Source organism: Heptranchias perlo, chromosome 1, assembly GCF_035084215.1.
Source record: "Heptranchias perlo isolate sHepPer1 chromosome 1, sHepPer1.hap1, whole genome shotgun sequence".
NCBI classification, from domain to species: Eukaryota; Metazoa; Chordata; class Chondrichthyes; order Hexanchiformes; family Hexanchidae; genus Heptranchias; species Heptranchias perlo.
This window is the reverse complement of record NC_090325.1, coordinates 53,045,365-53,066,908: the sequence shown is the minus strand read 5'-3', so window position 1 is coordinate 53,066,908 and position 21,544 is coordinate 53,045,365. Positions and strand designations below refer to the sequence as shown.

Sequence of the window (21,544 nt, the reverse complement as noted above, 5' to 3'; positions counted from 1 at the left end):
ATCATGCTAGATTTGATTTGATTGCATTTTTATCTGTGTCCTTTATACACAGAATGTCATTCATTTAATATTGATCTGATCAGTGGTCCAGCATACATGATAGCATGATACACCCAAATCACCACTAGGCGGCCAGAATGTCAACTTCTTCTTTGTCAGTAGCAAATCTCTATTAAAGTGTAACTAAAAGGGTCCCTAATAGATCAAATGCACTATGTATCTAGGGATTCTTTCAGATCCTTAGCAAAGCATACCATAGGACATCTTTAGGTTGAAATTACAATGTATGAAATTACTAACATATGCGTTAAAGTGTTCATATAAAATTCTTTCATCTGCTAAGTGTTAGCTTTTTATTTTAAATGGTTAACCCCTTTTTTCAAAAATTAGCAGGCAGAAAGATTTCATACAAACAGTTAACAAATTAATTACTAATATTGCACAGCATGATTTCAACCTAATTTATGAAAATCCTCTGTTTTTAATAATGGGGAATTGTTTAATCTCCCTGCCTGTAACAATCATTTGTACTTATATAGCACCTTTAACATAGCAAGATGCCCCACAGTCGAGCGTCACACTTGAGCAGGAATAGGAAACAAGATTAGGGAAAGTTTCCCTACATTACAACAGTAACTACACTTCAAAAAGTACTTAATTGGCTGTAAATGCTTTGGGACGTCCTGAGGTCATGAAAGGCGCTATATAAATACAAGTCCTTTCCTTTCCTGAAGTGATGTAAGGAGCAGTTTAGAGGTTGGTAATAATGGAAATTTTGAAGGTGCAAAGAGACGTACAAAGATGAAAGGAGTTCTAGACTGTGGGGACAAGAGCAGGAGCGTGGGACTGGATGAAGTTATAAAGATAGGAAGGAGCAAGGCCATGGAGGAATTTGAAGTCAAGGATGAAGATTTTGAAATTGATGCACTGAGGGATGGGTTGCCAATAGAGGTTGGTACAGATTGGGGTGATAGGTAAGGCAGGCAGCAGAGTTCTGGATGGGTTGGAGTTTATGAAGGTAGAGCAAGGAAGGCATTGGAAAAGTTGAACCTGGAGGTGAAAAGAACATGGATAAAGGCTCAGCAGCACTGGAAGTGAGGTAGGATTGGAAATAGGTGATGGTTTGGAGGTGGAAGTAGGCAATCTTGGGGATGTGGGGTTAGAATTGTTATATAAAATGACATCATGGATATCAATCTATACCTGCCTATCTGTTTATCTATCTAAATGCATCATTGCCTTTGAGGAATAAATTGCACAATTTATAAACTACAAAGTACCTACTCTGTGATTCCTGATACATGAACCAGAATAATGACACCAGTCATAGGATTAACATGATGGTTGGTGCATTGGTAACTCTTTTGCCTCTGAGTCAGAAGGCTGTAGGATCAAGCCATACTATGGACTTAAGTACATAATCTAGGCTGACACTTTGGCCCACTACTGAGAGTGTGCTACATTGTCAGAGATGCTGTCTGCTGGATGTCATGTTAAACTGGACCCAATTTACTTGCTTAGGTTGATGTAAAAGATCCCATGGCATTATCTAAAGAAGCTCGGGAGTTCTGGTATCCTGATATAGGAACATAAGAACAGAAGTAGGCTGTTCAGCCCCTTGAGCATGTTCTGCCATTCTATTAAATCATGGCTGATCTGTACCTCAATCCCATTTACCTGCCTTTTCTCCATACCCCTTGATACCCTTACCTAATAAAAAATTGCCAATCTCAGTCTTGAAAATTTCAATTGACCCAAATCTACATGCCTTTTGGGGGAGAGAATTCCACATTTCCACTACACTCTGTGTGAAAAGTGCTTCCTGATTTCACTCCTAAATGGCCTAACTTTAATTTTAAGAGTGTACCCTCTTGTTCTGGATTCCCCCAACAGAGGAAATAGTTTCTCTGTATCTATTCCATTGAATCCCTTTATCATTTTAACTATCTCAATTAGATTATCCCTCAACCTTCTAAACTCAAGGGAATACAAGCAAAGTTTATGCAACCATTCCCACAATTTAACCCTTTAATGCCTGGTAATCTCCTGAACACAGCCGCAATTTTGGGAATTGGTGTTGCAGCTAAATCGAGGCCATTTCCTAATAAGCAGCAAATGAAAACCAGATTGCTAAGCAGCCTGAGGGTCTCTCTTGCAATTCTTGGCATTCAACAGAAGAGCAGTACTGGCAGGGGCCTGGGAGCAGGTACTGTATCTTCTCAGATTGGGAATATTGTGCTGTGGTCACCACATCTGCCTAGGAAGATGTCTGTACATTTTTTCTTACTGGGTGTACTGACTACCAAAGATGCCCTTCTACAAGACCGAGGTTGTGACGATTCTCAATGTCTCAATGGAGGAAGTACCCAGCCCCATCCCCTCCATGTCACTGGCTTTGAAAGGGGTGGGAGGAAGCTTCACCTTTTACAAGACCGAGTGAGAGCTTGCGTAAATGGTTAAAAACAGCTGTTTATGCCTTTTCTCCAGGGTTTCTGCTGACCTTCTGTTGAACTTACATTTCAAATTGCCACGAGGTCAGCTGGGACCCGACCTTTAGCCACAGTTTCTGGGATTGTCTGATGGGTGCAGAGCCTCTGCCTACGCCTACAAGGGACGTAAGAGGGATGTGGAGACTCCCTAGGCCAGGAGTTCCTGACCCTTGGCCCTCAGCCAGGACTCAGCGTAGCAGGTGCTCCTGGTCTCAGCAGGAGTACCTGGTCGTTACTGATGGAGGTGGGGCTTTCCCGGGGGTCAGGTCCCGGAGATCAGTGGGAAATCTTTGTGGAGTCGGGGGGGGGGGGGAAACGGTCAACTTCCACTGGCAGTTCAGTCATATTTGGCAGAGGGATGCCACAGCTGCACCCTAATTGGCTGAAGGCTCATTCTTGGAAGTCCCTTTCCCTGATCCTGCCAACTTGGGTAGGGTCCGCACCGGGCGTGATCCTGATGTAACTGTCAGCTTCTTGCCCCTGCAGATTTTCTAGCCAAATTTGTTTTAATCCCTTTAGAGAAACCATAACTATCTTGTGACTCTGTAGGCTCTTACATTCTATTTTATAATAAATTGACATTAGAAATATGCAGGCAATAATTTTTGCAGATGTTCTTTGACAGCATGTTATATATCTTTTTGAAAGATGCAAGGGACATCCAGTGCTTAGAGATTAAGCATTTGTTTTTTTAAAATGATACAACTCTAAACAAATGTCAAAATGTGCATAGAGTTCCAATAAAAGCTTGAAAGATTGCAACAATTTTTGGGGAGAGGAAACTTTGCTACACTTGAAAAACTTTGCTTGATTACTTTGGTGCTGTCTATTTATAGATGTTGGCAATGAACACAGACAACGGTGAAATGATTTAATAGAATGTCGCAGCCTGATTTCATGAAAAACTCATGTTATGGCTTTGAAATTCCTGGGGTCTGAAGAGGGCAGAAGCCTGATTAAAATTTGTGTTGTAGTTACTGCAACATTGCCATAATTTAGCCTGCAGTGGATTAGTGGGAAATATATATGTTACATATACTAGCTGATCTTCCGTGGCATTGCTCACACAGAGTCTGGGGTCTCATACACAATTATGATTTTTAGTCGCCAAGTTGATTTGTTCTTTTCAGGTCACTGCACAAGAAGTCCCTGTGGGGAAGTGGTCTTAATAGGCAAACCGAGATAATTTTAGTTGCTTGTAAACTCCTGAGGTCAATCAGAGGGCAGTTGTAACTACCTGTAAATTTATGGGTCCAGGTTAGGAAAACACATCATGAAATGACTGGCTTTCTTTCTCTTTTTTTATTTAAGATAGTTTTGCATCAGTAATATGTGGGACTTTGAAGTGTAATATCTGGTTTTGACAGATACATATTAGATGGAAGACATTTATATATGTATAAAAGAGATTTATCTACAGAACGTTAAAACTTGTACTTCCCATCTATAAATCTTACTTCCTATTGTCACGATTTTTAATAATGTTTTTATGTCAATATTTACAATTGAAACTGCAAATATAAACACTTACAGTGGGAATTTTCCTATGTAAACAGTAGCCTGTCACAATGTAGTTGCAGCTTACTCCCACTCGTAGCACTTGGTGCAGGTTATGCATCTCCCTGCTGCCCATTTCTACATTTAATTTGCTGGTGCCCACTGTTGTATTAAATTTCTTAATTCGCTAGTTCCAGCTGCTCCATGACTTTATTGATTCAGTGGAGCCCATTGCTCCATTCAATTATTAATTCACTGGTAGCTGCTTAGCTGTGCTACAGTGTTCATCAGTGTCCTTTCATTGTTGTCAGTAAGTTGTGATACATGTCGTTTGTATTGGATTCTGTGGGTCCAGTTTTCCTGTTGCAAATGTAAGGTATCATAAATAGTAACACATTTTGTTCTAATTCAATCTCTAGTTTATTCTATTGTTTTTTAATCTCCATGTTATTGCAGTAGCAACTTCTGATGACCACTGCTTTGGTGTGTATTGTCATCAAATTCCTTGGGAACATTGAGATAAAACTTTTCAACACTGCACAGGTCTGAACTCCCCACGGGCAATACCTAGGGAGAGGGGCGGGTGAGGAAACCAGGAGGACACGAGGCCTAATTCGAGGTGGCGATTTTAGGGGAAGCAAGTAATTTCAAATTTTTTGGAACTGAAAATTTTCATGGAGTGAGGAGAGCACAAGGGCCCAAGGCTAAATTTGTGGTGGCATTCTCAGGGGAGACAGGACGTTTTGTGGGGCTGTAGTCTTTTTATATTGTGGGAAGATTTGTACATTCCCAAGAAGAGCAACAGCGCTAGAACAAGAGTCCACAATATGGGGGGAATTTTTTCTGGCAACGGGGCAAGGAGGCACTGAGTGGGAATTTACAGTTGTAATAGGCAGCAAGTGGACAGGCAAGCGAGATGAGTCTGTCTGGGAGGCTCCAATCACGGCAACAGAACAGGAAGCAGGCGAGGAGAGTCTGAATGGGAGGGCATGTTAATGAGGGCATTTTTTCACTGGAAACAATACCAGAATGGGCAGTGATTTTAATAATTTCTAGGAAAATTTAGTTCAAAATTAGATTGCCCTTCAGAGTTTGTGAGAGATATCTCCTGTAACATTGCTCAAGGGTAGTGAGAGGATCTGCCCTTTTATGAGAAAGTGGACCTGCTGGGGCACTGGTTATGGTAGTGAGATGATGTGGCTTGTGGGAGCGGGTTATTTAGTTTGTAAGGATTTGAGAGTTGCGCGAGTAATTACTTGGGAAAGTATAAGTTGTGTGCATAGTGAGTATTGGGAAAGATTGTATTGAGGATTTTTGGGGAGGAATTAGTCGGTACTAAGGTACTAGTGAATGGGTGAGTAGTTGAGGGGTGGAGGAAGTCATGGAGTAGTGAGTAATTCGGGGAATTGGAGCAATGAGGAGTTGGGTGTGCAGAGTGGTTGGTGGTTGAAGAAGAAAAAGACAATGACACCGGAGTTGAAGAAACAATAAGGACAGGGAGAAGATTAGTTGAGAAGAAATGAAAAAAAGAAAAAGAATTAAAGAATGAAAGAAAAACAGGCCTTTAAAAACAAACTGCCAGAAACAAGGCATTTTTTTTTAAAAGACCAAGGGGAATAGGCATTTAAAAAGCAAGGCATTTAAAAAAATACATGGGAAACATACCTTTTAAAAAACCACAGGAAACATGCTTTTAAAAAAAGACAGCGGGAACAGGCATTTTAACTGAAAGTGTAGGAAGCAGGCCTTTTAGAACAGGCAAAGAAAAACAACATACAATGAAGGTTGAAAAAACAAAGTAGTTAAAGAAAAACAGGATGCAATGGGGCTAGAAAATGCAGTTAGAGGAAGAAAAAGAGCACATAACAGGGCTTGAAGAAACAGATGAGGGAAAAAAAGTAGAGCACAACTCGGTTTCTTTGAATATATATTACCTTTCAACAATGTCATTTTTATCTTTCACTGCCTCAGCCAGTTTCTTCCGCTTTCCCCTCTGATAATATTTTCTCACCATTTATTTCAGCTAAGCCTTCTGCTTCTATTGCAACAGCTTTATTAACCCTGTTCTCCCTCTCTAGTCTTGAACCTGGATTCCCCTCCCCACCCCAATAATATTAGTTTAAATCCTTCCCCACAGCTCTATTTACCCTCTCCATGGGTCCTGGCAGCCATTTTGATTGAGGAGAAGGCTACCGTGTAGCCTTTCCTTGTTCCAGAACTAACTCCGATGCCGCAAGAGTGCAAATCTTTCCCTCCTGCATGAAACCTGCAGCCACGCATTGACCTTCCTAATCTTCCTCTGCTTAATCTGTTCAGTGTCTAGCACAGTGACCAATCCAAGATCATCACTCTTGAGGTCTTGTTTTTCAATCTACAGCCTAACTCCTTAAACTCCCTCTGCAAACCTTCAAAGGTACTTCTAGTTATCTCATTGTTTCAACACGGACCATGACTTTTGGCTGCTCTGCCTCTCGTTCCAGGAGTTTTTCCACCCATTCCATGATATCTTTCAGCCAGGCATCAGGGAGACAAGTTAACATTTGGGATTCTGGGCCTGCAACATTTTTTTGGAGAATTTTTGTGAGGCCAGGAAAAGCGACCACATTTTTGGCCCCTGGGTTTAGCAAGCTGCCTGCTAACCAAAAGAATGGCCCCTGGTACTCAGGTAAGTCGCAAGGGAGGGCTTTCGGGAGGGTCTCGCGATTGAGGAGCCTGGGTAAGGGAAGGCCTAAACTTTCCTTGTAAGGCCCAAAGGAACACTTCTGCTCTTCCTGGCCCTACAAGGAAAGTTAAAAAAAAAGTTTAAAAACTTACCTCTTTGGGCTTCTTCTGGCCCCAACTCCTCTTCCTTTAGGTTGGCCTAGTGGGAATACCACAACCGCTCCCCCAGATTGATGGTTAAAATAGTAGTCGGGCCCTAATGATGTAATTGGAGCCTGATGTACATATTTAAAGAAGGATCCCGCCAGTTTCTGGTAGATGTCCTTCTTGCCTGCTCAGAAGAGCTGGTTAAAATAGAAGCCTGCGGATGTTGGCAGGTGGATCCCATGAGCAATTTTAACTGCCTGGTTTCTGCCGAGTGGGCAGGGCTAAATAGTCTAACAGGTAAGTGTGGACAACTTAACATAGAAAATGTTTATATACCAATTTTCAAATGAGCGTATGACGTCCATCAGAAATCTTGTGCTAACCGCTCCCATAATCTAACACAAGGCCTTTTAGTTGAAATCTAAATGTGCCTTTCATTGCAGAAAGAAATGTATTAAATAAAATAACTTTTTATTTCAGTGTTAGGAATTAGTTTCAGGTGTACAAATGGTATTATGAATTTGAAATTTATTTTAGATGTTTTATTTAATTTTCCATAATTTGTATGCCTTTTTTATTTTATTTCAGGCGTTACTGGATTAGTGAGCATTGATAAAAATGGTGACAGAGATACCGACTTTAGTCTCTGGGACATGGTCAACACAGAAACTGGAGAATACGAGGTTATTATACTTATGTGTTATGTGTGAATGTGTATTTCTAATGATGATAGATGACTGTGCAAGGTATGAAACCCTTCAAACTGTTCAGAAACAGCTAAGTTTAAAATCTATAGTATAAATTCAGAAATTCCTCACTCCCAACTGGGAGTTACATGTGAAGGGAGTGCAGGTTGGAGAATTGACATCACAGTGTTGTGTTCCTATTTCCAGCCGATACTCCCCAATAGAAACATGGGATTACTGAATTTATCTTTATATAGATTTCAATTTAAAAATCACTTTTTTTTACCATGGCTACAACAAAATTGTTAGCCATTTGCAAAAAAGCACTATGATGGAAGAAAAACTTATCACTATAGTCCATTGTACAGGGTGAAAGTTTCAAGCATAGATATGGGGTATTGATGGAAACTGGTTAGGTATACATTGGGTCAAATTAGGATATTGTAGACTACATTTTCTCACAGGGGGCAATCCCTGCCAGAAATGATGCCTGCCTAATATCACAAGCACTGACCTCACTGTAATAGTCAGAATCAGCTTCATTTGAATAATTCAGTTGAGTTACTGGCATTGGAAAGACCTCAGATTGAGAACTCACATGTTGAGAAGTGGGAAATAATGTGCTGCTGCAGGATTTAAAGAGCCAGGCATCATTTTGGTTGTGAGAAACCCACTTATTATTGTCCAAATTTCAGAGATGTCTGTTACAGGACACAAAGCTGCCAGCTTTGCAGATTCAGATGTTAGAAGGGCTTCCATAGGAAGCTGGGCGAGGAGGGAACAAACAGACAGATGGCCCCAAAGAGAGCTATGGAAGAAGGTGGCCAGTGCAGTGAGTGTCAATGTAAACACTACATATACTGGAAAAAAAATTATTGACCTGAGAGAATGGGAAAACCTTTGCCAGTGTCCATTATGCAGTTGATTTAGGGGATAATACAATAGGGTAGATTTTTACGAATTTGGGCTTTGTTTGCCCACAACACAGAATTCGGGCACAGAAGTCAGCAGGCCCTCCAAGATTTAACATCCATCAATTCTAATGGATGGATAATCCTGCTGGGTCTACAAATCTCCCCAAATTCCCAACATGCATTCCTGGTAGGCCTGCGTTGAAAGCAACAATTCGTAAAATCTAACATCTCTGTGTTCTGTTTTGGGGTCACCAGTACCTCTCACTAATGATTATTGGAACTATTTTGGAGAGTGTGCTGTAAGCAAGTTCATATTTATACCTCCTTTCTTTTTTGAGGTTTAAGAAAAGTATGATTGGAATTGTTTCATCTTGAATATATCAGATTGGTTAAAGTCAAGTAGTGCTGATTTAATTGATTTTCTTTATATTGCACAGGTTGTAGCTCACTATCTGGGCATAAAAAAGCAGATCTACTGGATTCCCAATGTAGAGATTCACTGGCCGTCGGGCTCTGTTCCCACAGACAACCCCCCGTGTGTGTTTGAAATTGATATCGCGGCCTGCAAGCAGGGTATTGCATTGATTCTCGTCATGTGGTGTTCTGAAAAGCTCCAGTTGCCTTAGATAGATCTGTATTACAATGTAATAAAACAAGAAACAATGTAGAAACACAAAGGTTGAATGGGCAGTCCTATATTCAATGTCTAGAGATTTAAAATGGAAATATCTTATATTCAGTTGTCTTGACCAAACATTTAATTCTAATTCAGCTTCTTTGATGGACCATTCCCCTAGACTTCTTTGAATTATGCCCCTAAGCATAGATTACATAACAAAATAGTTTCAGAAGATTTCTTTTATAAAATATCAGATTAGCAATTATTAAACTGAAGATTTTTTCCAATTACTGTACAGAATTTAGTATGATAGGTTTTACATCTAACAGTTGAAAACTATGCATTTTTGAATTTGAATTTCTGCAATTTTTTATCCGAGGACATGAGTTTTAAAAAGTTGTTCAGTCCTATTGCCAACAATTTAATCAGCCTAATCACAAAGTAAGTTACTTGTTAAACCTACAAAATTAACCTGGAGCTAGTTAACATGTCAGTATTCAAAAAGAATAATGTTGATTAAAGGGGTATGGGTGCACAATGTCACCATGTTAGGAAGTTTCCAGGCTGGTTCGGATCCTGAATGCGATTCCAACTTAAATAAATTAAATGGCAATAAGAACTGTTTTCTTTCTCCTGTTAACATCACAGTGCAGATTTTCCTCTTCAGTAGCCAGCTGTAGGAATTTGGTGGCGAACAAATGCTTGTCTTAAATTAGGGCAAAATCTGCTTCTGATTTTCCAGCCATTAATTATAATGGACAAAAAGTTCTGAGCAGCTCGCGCCAAATTTGTGATAAGCGCTTCCAGTCTGCCAAACTTTTAGATCTGGGCGCTGAAGAGGAAAATTTGTAATGGGCAGAATCAAGACTGGATCATCATAAAGATGTCTATCCCCAACTAATGTATTCCACCTATATGGGTTGTGCAAAAGATAGTTACCCCAATAGAGGCTGGGGAAGCCCTGTGGAAAATTTGGTAATGATATTCCTGCCCAGTGAAACTTCAAATCCTAAACTAGATTTGTGCCTGATAAACGGTTCATTATTTGGAAGTCTTGAGTACATCATCTATAACTGAAGAAGACCAATTCCTGTCATTTGAATGTCAATATATCTTTGCAAGAATGAGTAGCTCTTTGCCTTCCAGGCATTTAAAATGTCTTTCAGGCAAAATACCAGATAAACAGGAGAGTTGTATAGTGAAGCGAGAAAGCAGACCCTGCTTCTGAGTCCATTTACGTAATTCTCTTTTTGTTTCCTTAGCCACCTTCTCTCTACTTGGAATAGTTGCACTGGGAACAGGCCTCACAATGGCAATTTTTGGAATCTCCAGTTTTCTTGTTTACCGGTATAGTATTTAGATATTTGTCCATTTAAACTAGGAAGAAATTTGACAATTTTTGATTTTGGTAAATATATCATTTACATTCAGCAATTAAAGCTTCTCTTACATGAGAGTCAGATTAAGAATTGTTGTCTATTAAAATTTTACAGTATTTTCAACAATTGAGTAGAATGGGCTTGTACTCTCTGGGGATCGGGTGGGAAATTGGGGTTGAGGTAGAAGATCAGTCATGATCTTATTGAATGGCAGAGCAGGCTCGAGGTGCCTTATCGCCTACTCCTGCTCTTATTTCTTATGCTCGTTATGTAAATAATTGTTCTTATTCCTACCTTAATCCTCTAAGCACCACTACTTTTACAGTTGATTTATTTGTAACGGGTGCAGATAATGTATAATTCAGTGAAGGATGTTAATACTCCTGTTTAAAATGATACTTAAATAGGAAACTGAAGCTGGAGAAGGATTTGGCCAGTATGATGTGGCGAATCCGCTGGGAAGAACTGCAAATGGGAAACAGTGATAAATATCGGAAGAGTGCTGGTAGCAGGCTTACGTTATCACTAGTAAGTGCTCACATGGCTTTTCTTGTGAAATTGTATTAATGTTGCAGAGTCTTGATATTATCATCACGACAAGACCAGTAACAAATAATACTATGTATGTATCATGTTGGTGAAGAGGCTGATGATGTAGTCTGTTCATGGACAGGCTGATGATGTAGTCTGTTCATGGACAGGCTGATGCTGTAGTCTGTTCATGGACAGGCTGATGCTGTAGTCTGTTCATGGACAGGCTGATGCTGTAGTCTGTTCATGGAAAGGCTGATGCTGTAGTCTGTTCATGGACAGGCTGATGCTGTAGTCTGTTCATGGACAGGCTGATGCTGTAGTCTGTTCATGGACAGGCTGATGCTGTAGTCTGTTCATGGACAGGCTGATGCTGTAGTCTGTTCATGGACAGGCTGATGCTGTAGTCTGTTCATGGAAAGGCTGATGCTGTAGTCTGTTCATGGACAGGCTGATGCTGTAGTCTGTTCATGGACAGGCTGATGCTGTAGTCTGTTCATGGACAGGCTGATGCTGTAGTCTGTTCATGGACAGGCTGATGCTGTAGTCTGTTCATGGACAGGCTGAGGCTGTAGTCTGTTCATGGACAGGCTGATGCTGTAGTCTGTTCATGGACAGGCTGATGCTGTAGTCTGTTCATGGACAGGCTGATGCTGTAGTCTGTTCATGGACAGGCTAATGCTGTAGTCTGTTCATGGACAGGCTGATGCTGTAGTCTGTTCATGGACAGGCTGATGCTGAAACCTGTTCATGGAGAGGCTGATGATGTAGTCTGTTCATGGACAGGCTGATGCTATAGTCTGTTCATGGACAGGCTGATGCTGTAGTCTGTTCATGGACAGGCTGATGCTGTAGTCTGTTCATGGACAGGCTGATGATGTAGTCTGTTCATGGAAAGGCTGATGCTGTAGTCTGTTCATGGACAGGCTGATGCTGTAGTCTGTTCATGGACAGGCTGATGATGTAGTCCGTTCATGGAAAGGCTGATGCTGTAGTCTGTTCATGGAAAGGCTGATGCTGTAGTCTGTTCATGGACAGGCTGATGCTGTAGTCTGTTCATGGACAGGCTGATGCTGTAGTCTGTTCATGGAGAGGCTGATGCTGTAGTCTGTTCATGGACAGGCTGATGCTGTAGTCTGTTCATGGACAGGCTGATGCTGAAACCTGTTCATGGACAGGCTGATGCTGTATTCTGTTCATGGAGAGGCTGATGCTGTAGTCTGTTCATGGACAGGCTGATGCTGTAGTCTGTTCATGGAGAGGCTGATGCTGTAGTCTGTTCATGGACAGGCTGATGCTGTAGTCTGTTCATGGACAGGCTGATGCTGCATTATGTTCATGGAGAGGCTGAAGCTGAAACCTGTTCTCATTGGAGATGATGCTGTAGTTTGTTTCTGAAGTCTATTATTCATTTGTTTCTATTCATAACTAAATATCAGCTCATGTTCCAATAACATTAAGGGTCACCTCTCTGTACTTTCAACGACTGAAATGTCAGAAATACATAGGGGGAAAAATTGTTCTCCATTGCACCGGTTTGCTTTAGTGTTGGGACAATTTCGGGGAGCGATCTCTCATGCCCGATCTCTCCTGGAAGTGCGCCTGCTGCCAAATTGGAAGCCGGCGACTTTCAAGTGTCCAGGGTGCCCGCCTGAAACAAGCATTAGGTACCTTGAATATGTTAATCCAAGCCTAATGCTTGTTTTAGGACCCCGCTCAATATTCGTCATAAACTGTCTGTGCCGTGCGTACTTTGCTCAGTTTTTCTGGGTGTACAGCAGCCAAATCAGTGCTTCTCCCGGCTTCACAACAATATTGTGAGCTTCAGTTGGTCTGGGCTTGCCCCCCACCCCCTCCCGTTCTCTTCTATCCCCTAGGACCTGCCCGCAGGCCAGCTCGACGTCAGAGCCAGCTGATTTTCCTAAGGACTCAACCGGCGAGCTGCATCGGGGTGCCCAATTGACGTCCGCAGCTCACTGGTATTATACAGGTGAGGCCTGAGGCCCAATTCCCAGTGAGCCTCAAGCCAACATCATGGAGCGCGTATTCCAGTCGCATAACCCATTACGTGCTGGCTTCCGTCGTTACACGAATTTCTTGGCCATATTCTTTAATATTCACAATGAAATTATAATATTTTAAGAACATAAGAACATAAGAAATAGGAACAGGAGTAGACCAAAAATTTGATTAAGCAAATTTTCAATGTTGAGTGCTGTATGTTGGTTCTCTACTGAGGTAATCATCAGGTTAGCGGCTTCTTTGAGAAAATAATTAAATTCCAAGGATACAGCCCCTCGAGCCTGCTCCGTCATTCAATAAGATTATGACTGATCTTCGACCTCAACTCCACTTTCTCGCCTGATCCCCATATCTCTTGATTCCCCTACAGTCCAAAAATCTATCGATCTCAGTCTTGAATATACTCAACGACTCAGCATCCACAGCCCTCTGGGCTGGAGAATTCTAAAGATTCACCACCCTCTGAGTGAAGAAATTCCTCCTCACCACAGTCCTAAATGCCTGACCCTTTATCCTGAGACTATGGCCCCTAGTTCTAGACTATTCATCCTGGGGAAACTGCCTTTCAGCATCTACCCTGTCAAGCCCTCTAAGAATTTTATACGTTTCAATGAGATCACCTCTCATTCTTCTAAACTCCAGAGAATATAAGCCCATTCTACTCAATCTCTCCTCAGAGGACAACCCTCTCATCCCAGGAATCAATCTAATGAACCTTTGTTGCACCACCTCTAAGGCAAGTATATCCTTTCTTAGGTAAGGAGGCCAAAACTATACACAGTACTCCAGATGTAATCTCACCAAAGCCCTGTACAATTGCAACAAGACTTCCTTACTCTTGTACTCCAATCCCCTAGCAAAAATCAACAACAACAACAACAATTTGCATTTAGATGGTGCCTTTAATGTAGTAAAATGTCCCAAAGCACTTCACAGGAGCGTTATCAAACAAAATTTCACATCGAACCACATAAGAAGGTGTTAGGACAGATGACCAAAAGCTTGGTCAAAGAGGTAGGTTTTGAGGAACATCTTAAAGGAGGAGAGAGAGGTAAAGAGGCAGAGAGGTTTAGGGAGGGAATTCCAGAGCTGAGGACCTAGGCAGCTGAGGGCATGGCCGCCAATGATGGCGCAATTAAAATCGGGGATGCACAAAAGGCCAGAATTGGAGGAGCGCAGAGATCTCGGAGGGTTGTAGAGCTGGAGGAGGTTACAGAGGCAGGGAGGGGCGAGGCCATGGAGGGATTTGAAAACAAGGATGAGAATTTTAAAATCAAGGCGTTCACGGACCGAGAGCCAATGTAGGTCAGCAAGCACAAGGGTGATGGGTGAACGGGACTTGGTGCCAGTTAGAAAAAGGGCAGCAGAGTTTTGGATGAGCTCAAGTTTATGGAGGGTGGAAGATGGGAAACCAGCCAGGAGACCATTGGAGTAGTCCAGCCTGGAAGTAACAAAGACCAATATACCATTTGCCTTCCTAATTGCTTGCTGTACCTACATGTTAACTTTCTGTGTTTTGTGTAATTGGACACCCAAATCTCTTTGAACACCAGCATTTAATAGTTTCTCACCATTTAAAAAATATTCTGTTTTTCTATTCTTCCTACTAAAGTGAATAACCTCACATTTCCCCACATTATACACCATCTGCCGCTTTCTTGCCCACTCATTTAACCTTTCTATATCCCTTTGCAGACTCTTTGTATCTTTTTCACAGCTTACTTTCCCACCTAGCTTTGTATCATCAGCAAACTTGGATACATTATACTCGGTCCCTTTATCTAAGTCATTAATATAGATTGTAATTAGCTGAGGCCCCAGCACTGATCCTTGCGGCACCCCACTAGTTACAGCCTGCCAACCTGAAAATGACCTGTTTATTCCTACTCTCTGTTTCCTATCCATTAACTAATCCTTTATCCATGCTAATATATTATCCCCAACGCCATGAGCCCTTATCTTGTGTAACAACCTTTTGTGTGGCACCTTATCGAATGCCTTTCGCAAATCCAAATATATTACATTCACTGGTTTTCCTTTAACAACCTGCTAGTTACATCCTCAATAAACTCTAATAAATTTGTCAAACATGACTTCCCTTTCATAAAATCATATTGACTCTGCCTAATCATATTATGATTTTCTAAGTGCTCTGTTACCACTTCTTTAATAATAGATTCTAGCATTTTCCCGACTACTGATGTCAGGCTAACTGGCCTGTAGTTCCCTGTTTTCTCTCTCCCTCCTTTCTTGAATAGCGGTGTTACATTTCCTACCTTCCAATCCACTGGGACCATTCTGGAATCTAGGGAATTTTGGAAGATCATCCACTATCCAATGCATCCACTATCTCTGCAGCCATCTCTTTTAGAACCCTAGGATGTAAGCCATCAGGTCCAGGGAATTTGTCAGCTTTTAGTTCCATTAATTTCTCCAGTACTTTTTCTTTATTAATATTAATTACTTTGAGTTCCTCACTCTTAGACCCTTGGTTCCCCGCTATTTCTGGTATTTCTTTTGTGTCCTTTACTTTGAAGACAGATATAAAATCTTTGTTTAACGTCTCTGCCATTTCGTTATTCCCTATTATAATTTCTCCTGTCTCAGCCTCTCAGGAGCCAACATTTACTTTTGTTACTCTCTTCCTTTTTACATATTTGTAGAAGCTCTTACAATCTGTTTTTATATTTATTGTTGGTTTACTCTCATATTCTACTTTCTCCCTCTTTATCAATTTTTTGGTTATCCTTTGCTGGTTTCTAAAACTCTCCCAATCCTCAGGCTTACTAGTCTTCTTGGCAACATTATAAGCCTCTTCTTTTAATCTAATACTATCCTTAACTTCTTTAGTTAGCCACAGATGGATCACTTTTCCCCTGGAGTTTTTATTTCTCATTGGAATGTATTTTCATTGAGAATTATGAAATATTTCTTTAAATGTTTGCCATTTCTCATCTACTGTCATTCCTTTTAATCTAATTTCCCAATCTACCTTAGCCAACTCATCCCTCATACCTATGTAATTGGCTTTATTTTAAGTTTAAGACTCTAGTTCCTGAGTTAAGTACGTCACTCTCGAAATCAATGTGAAATTCTATCATATTATGATCACTCTTTCCCAGAGGACCCTTACTATGAGATTACTAATTAACCCTGTCTCATTACACAAGACAAGATCTAAAATAGCCTGCTCCCTGGTTGGTTCCATGATATATTGTTCTAGGAAACTATTATGAATGCATTCCATGAACTTGTCCTCCAAACGATCTTTGTCGATTTGATTTGTCCAGTCTATATGAAGTCCCCCATGATTATTGCATTACCTTTGTTACAAGCTCCTATTATTTCTTGATTAATACTCTGTGCAACAGTATAGCTACTGTTCAGGGGCCTATAAATTACTCCCACCAGTGTTTTCTGCCCCTTGTTTTTCTTATCTCCACCCATATTGATTCTACTTCCTGATCTTCCAAGCCAAGTTCTTTCCTCACTACTGTCCTTATGTCATCCTTTATTATCAGGGCTATCATCCCTCCTTTTTATTTTTGCCTGTCTTTTCGAAATGTCAAATACCCTGGAATAATTAGTTCTCAACCTTGGTCACCTTGAAACCACATTTCTGTGACGGCTACTAGATCCTACCCATTTATCTCAGTGCCATTGATTCATCTATCTTGTTACGTACATTCAGGTAAAGCATCTTTAATTTTAACTTTTTATCATTTTTCCCTGATTTGACCTCATTCACTGATGCACTATTATCGATAAACTCTCTGTCCCTTCCTGTCACACTCTACTTACTTCTACTCAAATCGCTACGCTGCTCTACTGCCTTGACTTTTCTCTTTAGATTTCTAAATTTTCCTTACCTTATCCCCCCCCCCCCCACCTTTTTAGTTTAAAGCCCTATCTACCACCCTAGTTATTCGATTCACCAGGACTCTGGTACCAGCCCGTTTTAAGTGGAGTTCGTCCCAACGGATCAGCTCCCTGTTCCCTCAGTACTGGTGCCAGTGCCCCATGAATTGAAACCCCTGTCTCCCACACCACTCTTTGAGCCACGCATTTAACTCACTGATCTGTTTGACCCTATGCCAATTTGTGTGTGGCTCAGGTAGTAATCCAGAGATTATTACCTTGAGGTTCTGCTTATTAATTTAGCCCCTAGCTCCTCAAACTCCTCAAAATTTTGAGGGCTTAGGATGCTGTCTCATGCTAAGCTCCAGTCTCACGGGTGCTGATCTAAATAGCCATTCTTTATGTATGAACTCAAGAGAATGAGTGTTGACAGATTATTGAACTATGGAAAGCTTATCACAGCTGAGCCCAATCCTATGATTTATTCACATGTCACTGGACAATGATCACGAATGGGAACTCTGGCTGCTTTGTCCCCCCTTCTACCTGAGAAACGATACATTTTTAGGAATGTCTGGTGACAACAGACTTTTGCAACAGTGTCTTTCCCTCCACTGATAAAGCATCCGTTTCTTCACAGGCTGGCACCAAGTCACACAACAGTTATCTTTAACAGAAGTCTCAGAATAGAAAGTTGGATAGCTGCAGCTTCTTTCCTTCCTTAATCTACTGTAAGCACATTGAATTTGTTGGCATTCTGATCAGTCTGAAAGGATCTCTTTGAATGCAGTTACAGAGGCTTAATATTCTTTTCTTCCTTGGTTACATGTATAAAACTCCAAAGTGAACTGAGATAAAAATAAGTTCTAGGAGCAGCCTGGCTGTGGTATCATAGCATCATAGTATCATAGCAGGAACAGCACAGGAGGAGGCCATTCGGACCATTGTGCCTGTGCCTGCTGTTTGAAAAAGCTCTCCAATTAATCCCATTCGCCTGCTCTTTCCCCTTAGCCCTGTAAATTTTTTCCCTTCAAGTATTTATCCAATTCCGTATTGAAAGTTACTATTGAATCAGCTTCCACCATCCTTTCAGGCAGTGCATTCCAGATCATTACAACTCACTGCCTAAAAAAATGTTTCCTTATGCCGTTTGTAGTTCTTTTGCTGATCACTTTAAATCTGTGTCCTCTGGTCACCGACCCTTCTGCCGCTGGAAACAGTTTCTCCTTATTTACTCTGTCAAAACTGTGCATGATTTTGAACACCACTATCAAATCTCCCCTTAATCTTCTCTGTTCTAAGGAGAACAACCCCAGCTTCTCCAGTCTCTCCACATAACTGAGTTCCCTCATCCCTGGTACCAGTCAAGTAAACCTCTTCTGCACCCTCAGTAGGGTCTTGACATCCTTTCGAAAGTGTGGTGCCCAGAATTGATCACAATACTCCAGCTGAGGCCTAACCAGTGTTTTATAAAGGTTTAGCATAACTTCCATGCTTTTGTACTCTATGTGCACCCCCAGGTCTCTCTGTTCCTGCACTCCCTTTAAATTTGTACCATTTAGTTTATATTGCCTCTCCTCATTCTTCCTACCAAAATGTATCACTTCACACTTCTCTGCGTTAAATTTCATCTGCCATGTGTCTATCCATTTCACCAGTCTGTCTATGTCCTCCTGAAGTTTGCTACTATCCTCTACATTTCCGAGTTTTGTTTCATTTGCAAACTTTGAAATTATACCCTGTATATCAGAGTCCAGGTCATTAATATATATCAAAAAGAGCAGTGGTCCTGATACTGATCCCTGGGGAACACCACTGTATACTTCCCTCCAGTCTGAAAAACAACCGTTCACCACTACTCTCTGCTTTCTGACCCCTAGCCAATTTTGTATCCATGGTGCCACTGTCAATTTAATCCCATGGGCTTTAATTTTGCTAACAAGTCTATTATGTGGTACTTTTTCAAATGCCTTTTGGAAGTCCATATGCACAACATCAACCGCACTACCCTGATCAACCCTCTCCATTACTTCATCAAAGAACTCAATCAAGTTAGTCAAACATGATTTTCCTTTAACAAATCCGTGCTGACCTTCGTTTATTAGTCCATACTTTTCCAAGTGGCAATTAATTTTGTCCCAGATTATTGTCTCCAAAATTATCCCCACCACCGACCTTAGGCTGACTGGCCTGTAATTGCCGGGTTTATTACTCTCCTCTTTTTTGAACAGGGGTGTGACATTTGCAATCTTCCAGTCCTCCGGCACCACTTCCATATCTAAGGAGGATTCAAAGATTGTGGCCAGAGCCTCCGCAATTTCCACCCTTACTTCCCTCAGTAACCTAGGAAGCATCCCATCTGGACCGGGTGACTTTTCTATTTTGAGTACTGCCAATCTTTTAAATACCTCCTCTTTATCTATTTTTATCCTATCCAATATCGCTACTACCTCCTCCTTTACTGATACAATGGCAGCATCATCTTCTCTAGTGAAGACGGATACAAAGTATTTATTTAATACCTCAGCCATGTCCTCTGCCTCCACAAGAAGATTGCCTTTTTTGTCCCACCCCTCCTTTATACATTTATAAAACACTTTTGGGTTCCCTTTTATGTTCACTGCTAATCTATTCTCATACTCTCTCTTTGCCCCTCTTATTCCCCTTTTTGATCTCCTCTGTACTTTCTGTGTTCAGCCTGGTTCTCTATTGTATTATGAACCATACATTCGTCATAAGCCTCCTTTCTCCTCTTCATTTTAATCTCTATATCTTTAGTTACCCAGGGAGCTCTAGCTTTGGATACCCTTCCTTTCCCCCTCGTAGGGATGTGTCTACTCTGTACCTGAACCAACTCCTCCTTGAAGGCCTCCAATTGTTCAGCTACTGTTTTGCCTGCCAATATTTGATTCCAATCCACCTGGGCAAGATCCCTTTTTAACTCAATGAAATTTGCCCTCCTCCAGTTATGTATTTTCACATTTGATTGTTCCTTGTCCTTTTCCATAACTATTCTAAACCTAATGATATTATGATCACTGGTCCCCAAATGCTCCCCCACTGAAACATGCTCCATCTGCCCCATTTCGTTCCCCAGAAGTGGTAAGAGTGGCATTCGTCACCAGTACCTGTATGTGGCATCTTCCTTTCAAATGTGACAGACACCAAAAAAATAATTTATTTGTTTCCCATAGAGGAACACACTGTAAAGTTATAACAAAGGCAAATACACAAGCTTTCTGAGAATCACAGCCATAAGGCTTTTACATGTGCTTCATTCAATTCCAGATCATAGTTTTTGTTGCTCTGGTGATGCATTGCCACATAATAATAGAATGTGGGTTCATGTCTGCAATTCATCGAGCAGTGAGTTCTTAATCTTCATCACAGCATTGGGTGAAGGTACAGGGTAGATGAGAGAGGGAAACCTATTGGAAGAGTGGGAACATCCTGGGTTGTCCTTCTCCATTGCAAATGGCTACAGAGCAGCATTAGCAGAGGCCTGGGAGTTCGGTTGGCTGTCTGACCTCTCAGACTGGGAATTGGCAGGTGGTGCAGGATAGATCGAAAGTAGAGGATGAAGAAAAAAAAAGCAGATTAAAATTGGGATAAAGGAGAAAAATAATAGATTGAGTGATTCAAAGTGCCTGTGGCATGTGGTGCCAAAGCTTGAGATGACAGTGGGAGTGGGAGTGAAAGAAACGGTAACTGTGACATTTCAAGATGTTTCTTTTGTGTGAACTTGACGCTCATGCAGTTCAATTGTAGTGCAACTCAGCTGTCCATATCTTGTCCATCACGAAGACCCACTTGTACATTTGCCCATCTTTACTGACCTACATTATCTCCCTGGCCCCAACATGTTAAATTTAAAATCCTCATCCTTGTCTTTAATTTCCTAGCCTGCGTTAAAGGTACATTGTTTTGTTTCTGTAATAATCATAGTTGTAGGTAGTAGTAATAGTAGTAGTTGTAGTTGTAGTTAGCAAGCATGTTTTTATGCTTTGTGAATATAAGGGATTAATTTATATGCTATTGTAATTTTATCAAAATGGCAATTATTAAATAGCAGAACATGTTGGGCGATAAATTGGCCCGCATTACGCCCATTTTGTAGGTGCTACGTGGCCTCCTAAGGATCTAAAATGGCATTCGGAATGCGCGCCCATGCTTCTAGTATGACATGTGCCTAATGCCTCTTGGTAAAGGCGTTTGCGCACGCACAGATAAAGAACGCCAGCAGCATGTAAAGCAGGGAGAATATGTGTTAGATCAGCGTGCAACGCTGATTTAAAGGGACAGATACGATTTTGGAACTCAGTGCTCCAGCCAATGCACTATCTTAACCTCGCACAGCTGAACAGGCCATAAACAGCATGGAGGACCCCTACCAGCGCTATTTAAAGGGATCATGCAGGAGTTACAGGTTAGTTGCTGGATTCTTGCTCCTGGCTGCTGATGCATTTGTACCTGTTTTTGGAGGTATCCTATAGTTGAATACTAGGTCTAGGGGACATAGCCTAAAAATTAGAGGCAGGACTTGCAGGAGTGAAGTTAGGAAGTGCTTTTACATGCAATGGGTGGTAGAAGTTTGGAACTCTCTTCTGCAAACGGCAGTTGATGCTAGCTCAAATGTTAATTTTAAATCTGAGATTGATAGATTTTTGTTAACCAAATCATAGAAATAGAATCATAGAAAGTTACGGCACAGAAGGAGGCCAGTCGGCCCATCATGTCCGCG

At 41.2% G+C, this 21,544-nt stretch overlaps 1 protein-coding gene across 1 annotated transcript in view; it reads left to right on the top strand.

Moving 5' to 3' along the window:
• npr2 (natriuretic peptide receptor 2) overlaps positions 1-21,544 on the top strand; it is a 131,116-nt gene that overhangs the window by 34,976 nt on the left and 74,596 nt on the right. The window contains exons 5-8 of the mRNA XM_067985205.1: positions 7,383-7,477; positions 8,832-8,967; positions 10,276-10,360; positions 10,800-10,920. Coding sequence (XP_067841306.1) covers positions 7,383-7,477; positions 8,832-8,967; positions 10,276-10,360; positions 10,800-10,920 — 437 coding nt within the window. The remainder of the gene's footprint in view (positions 1-7,382; positions 7,478-8,831; positions 8,968-10,275; positions 10,361-10,799; positions 10,921-21,544) is intronic.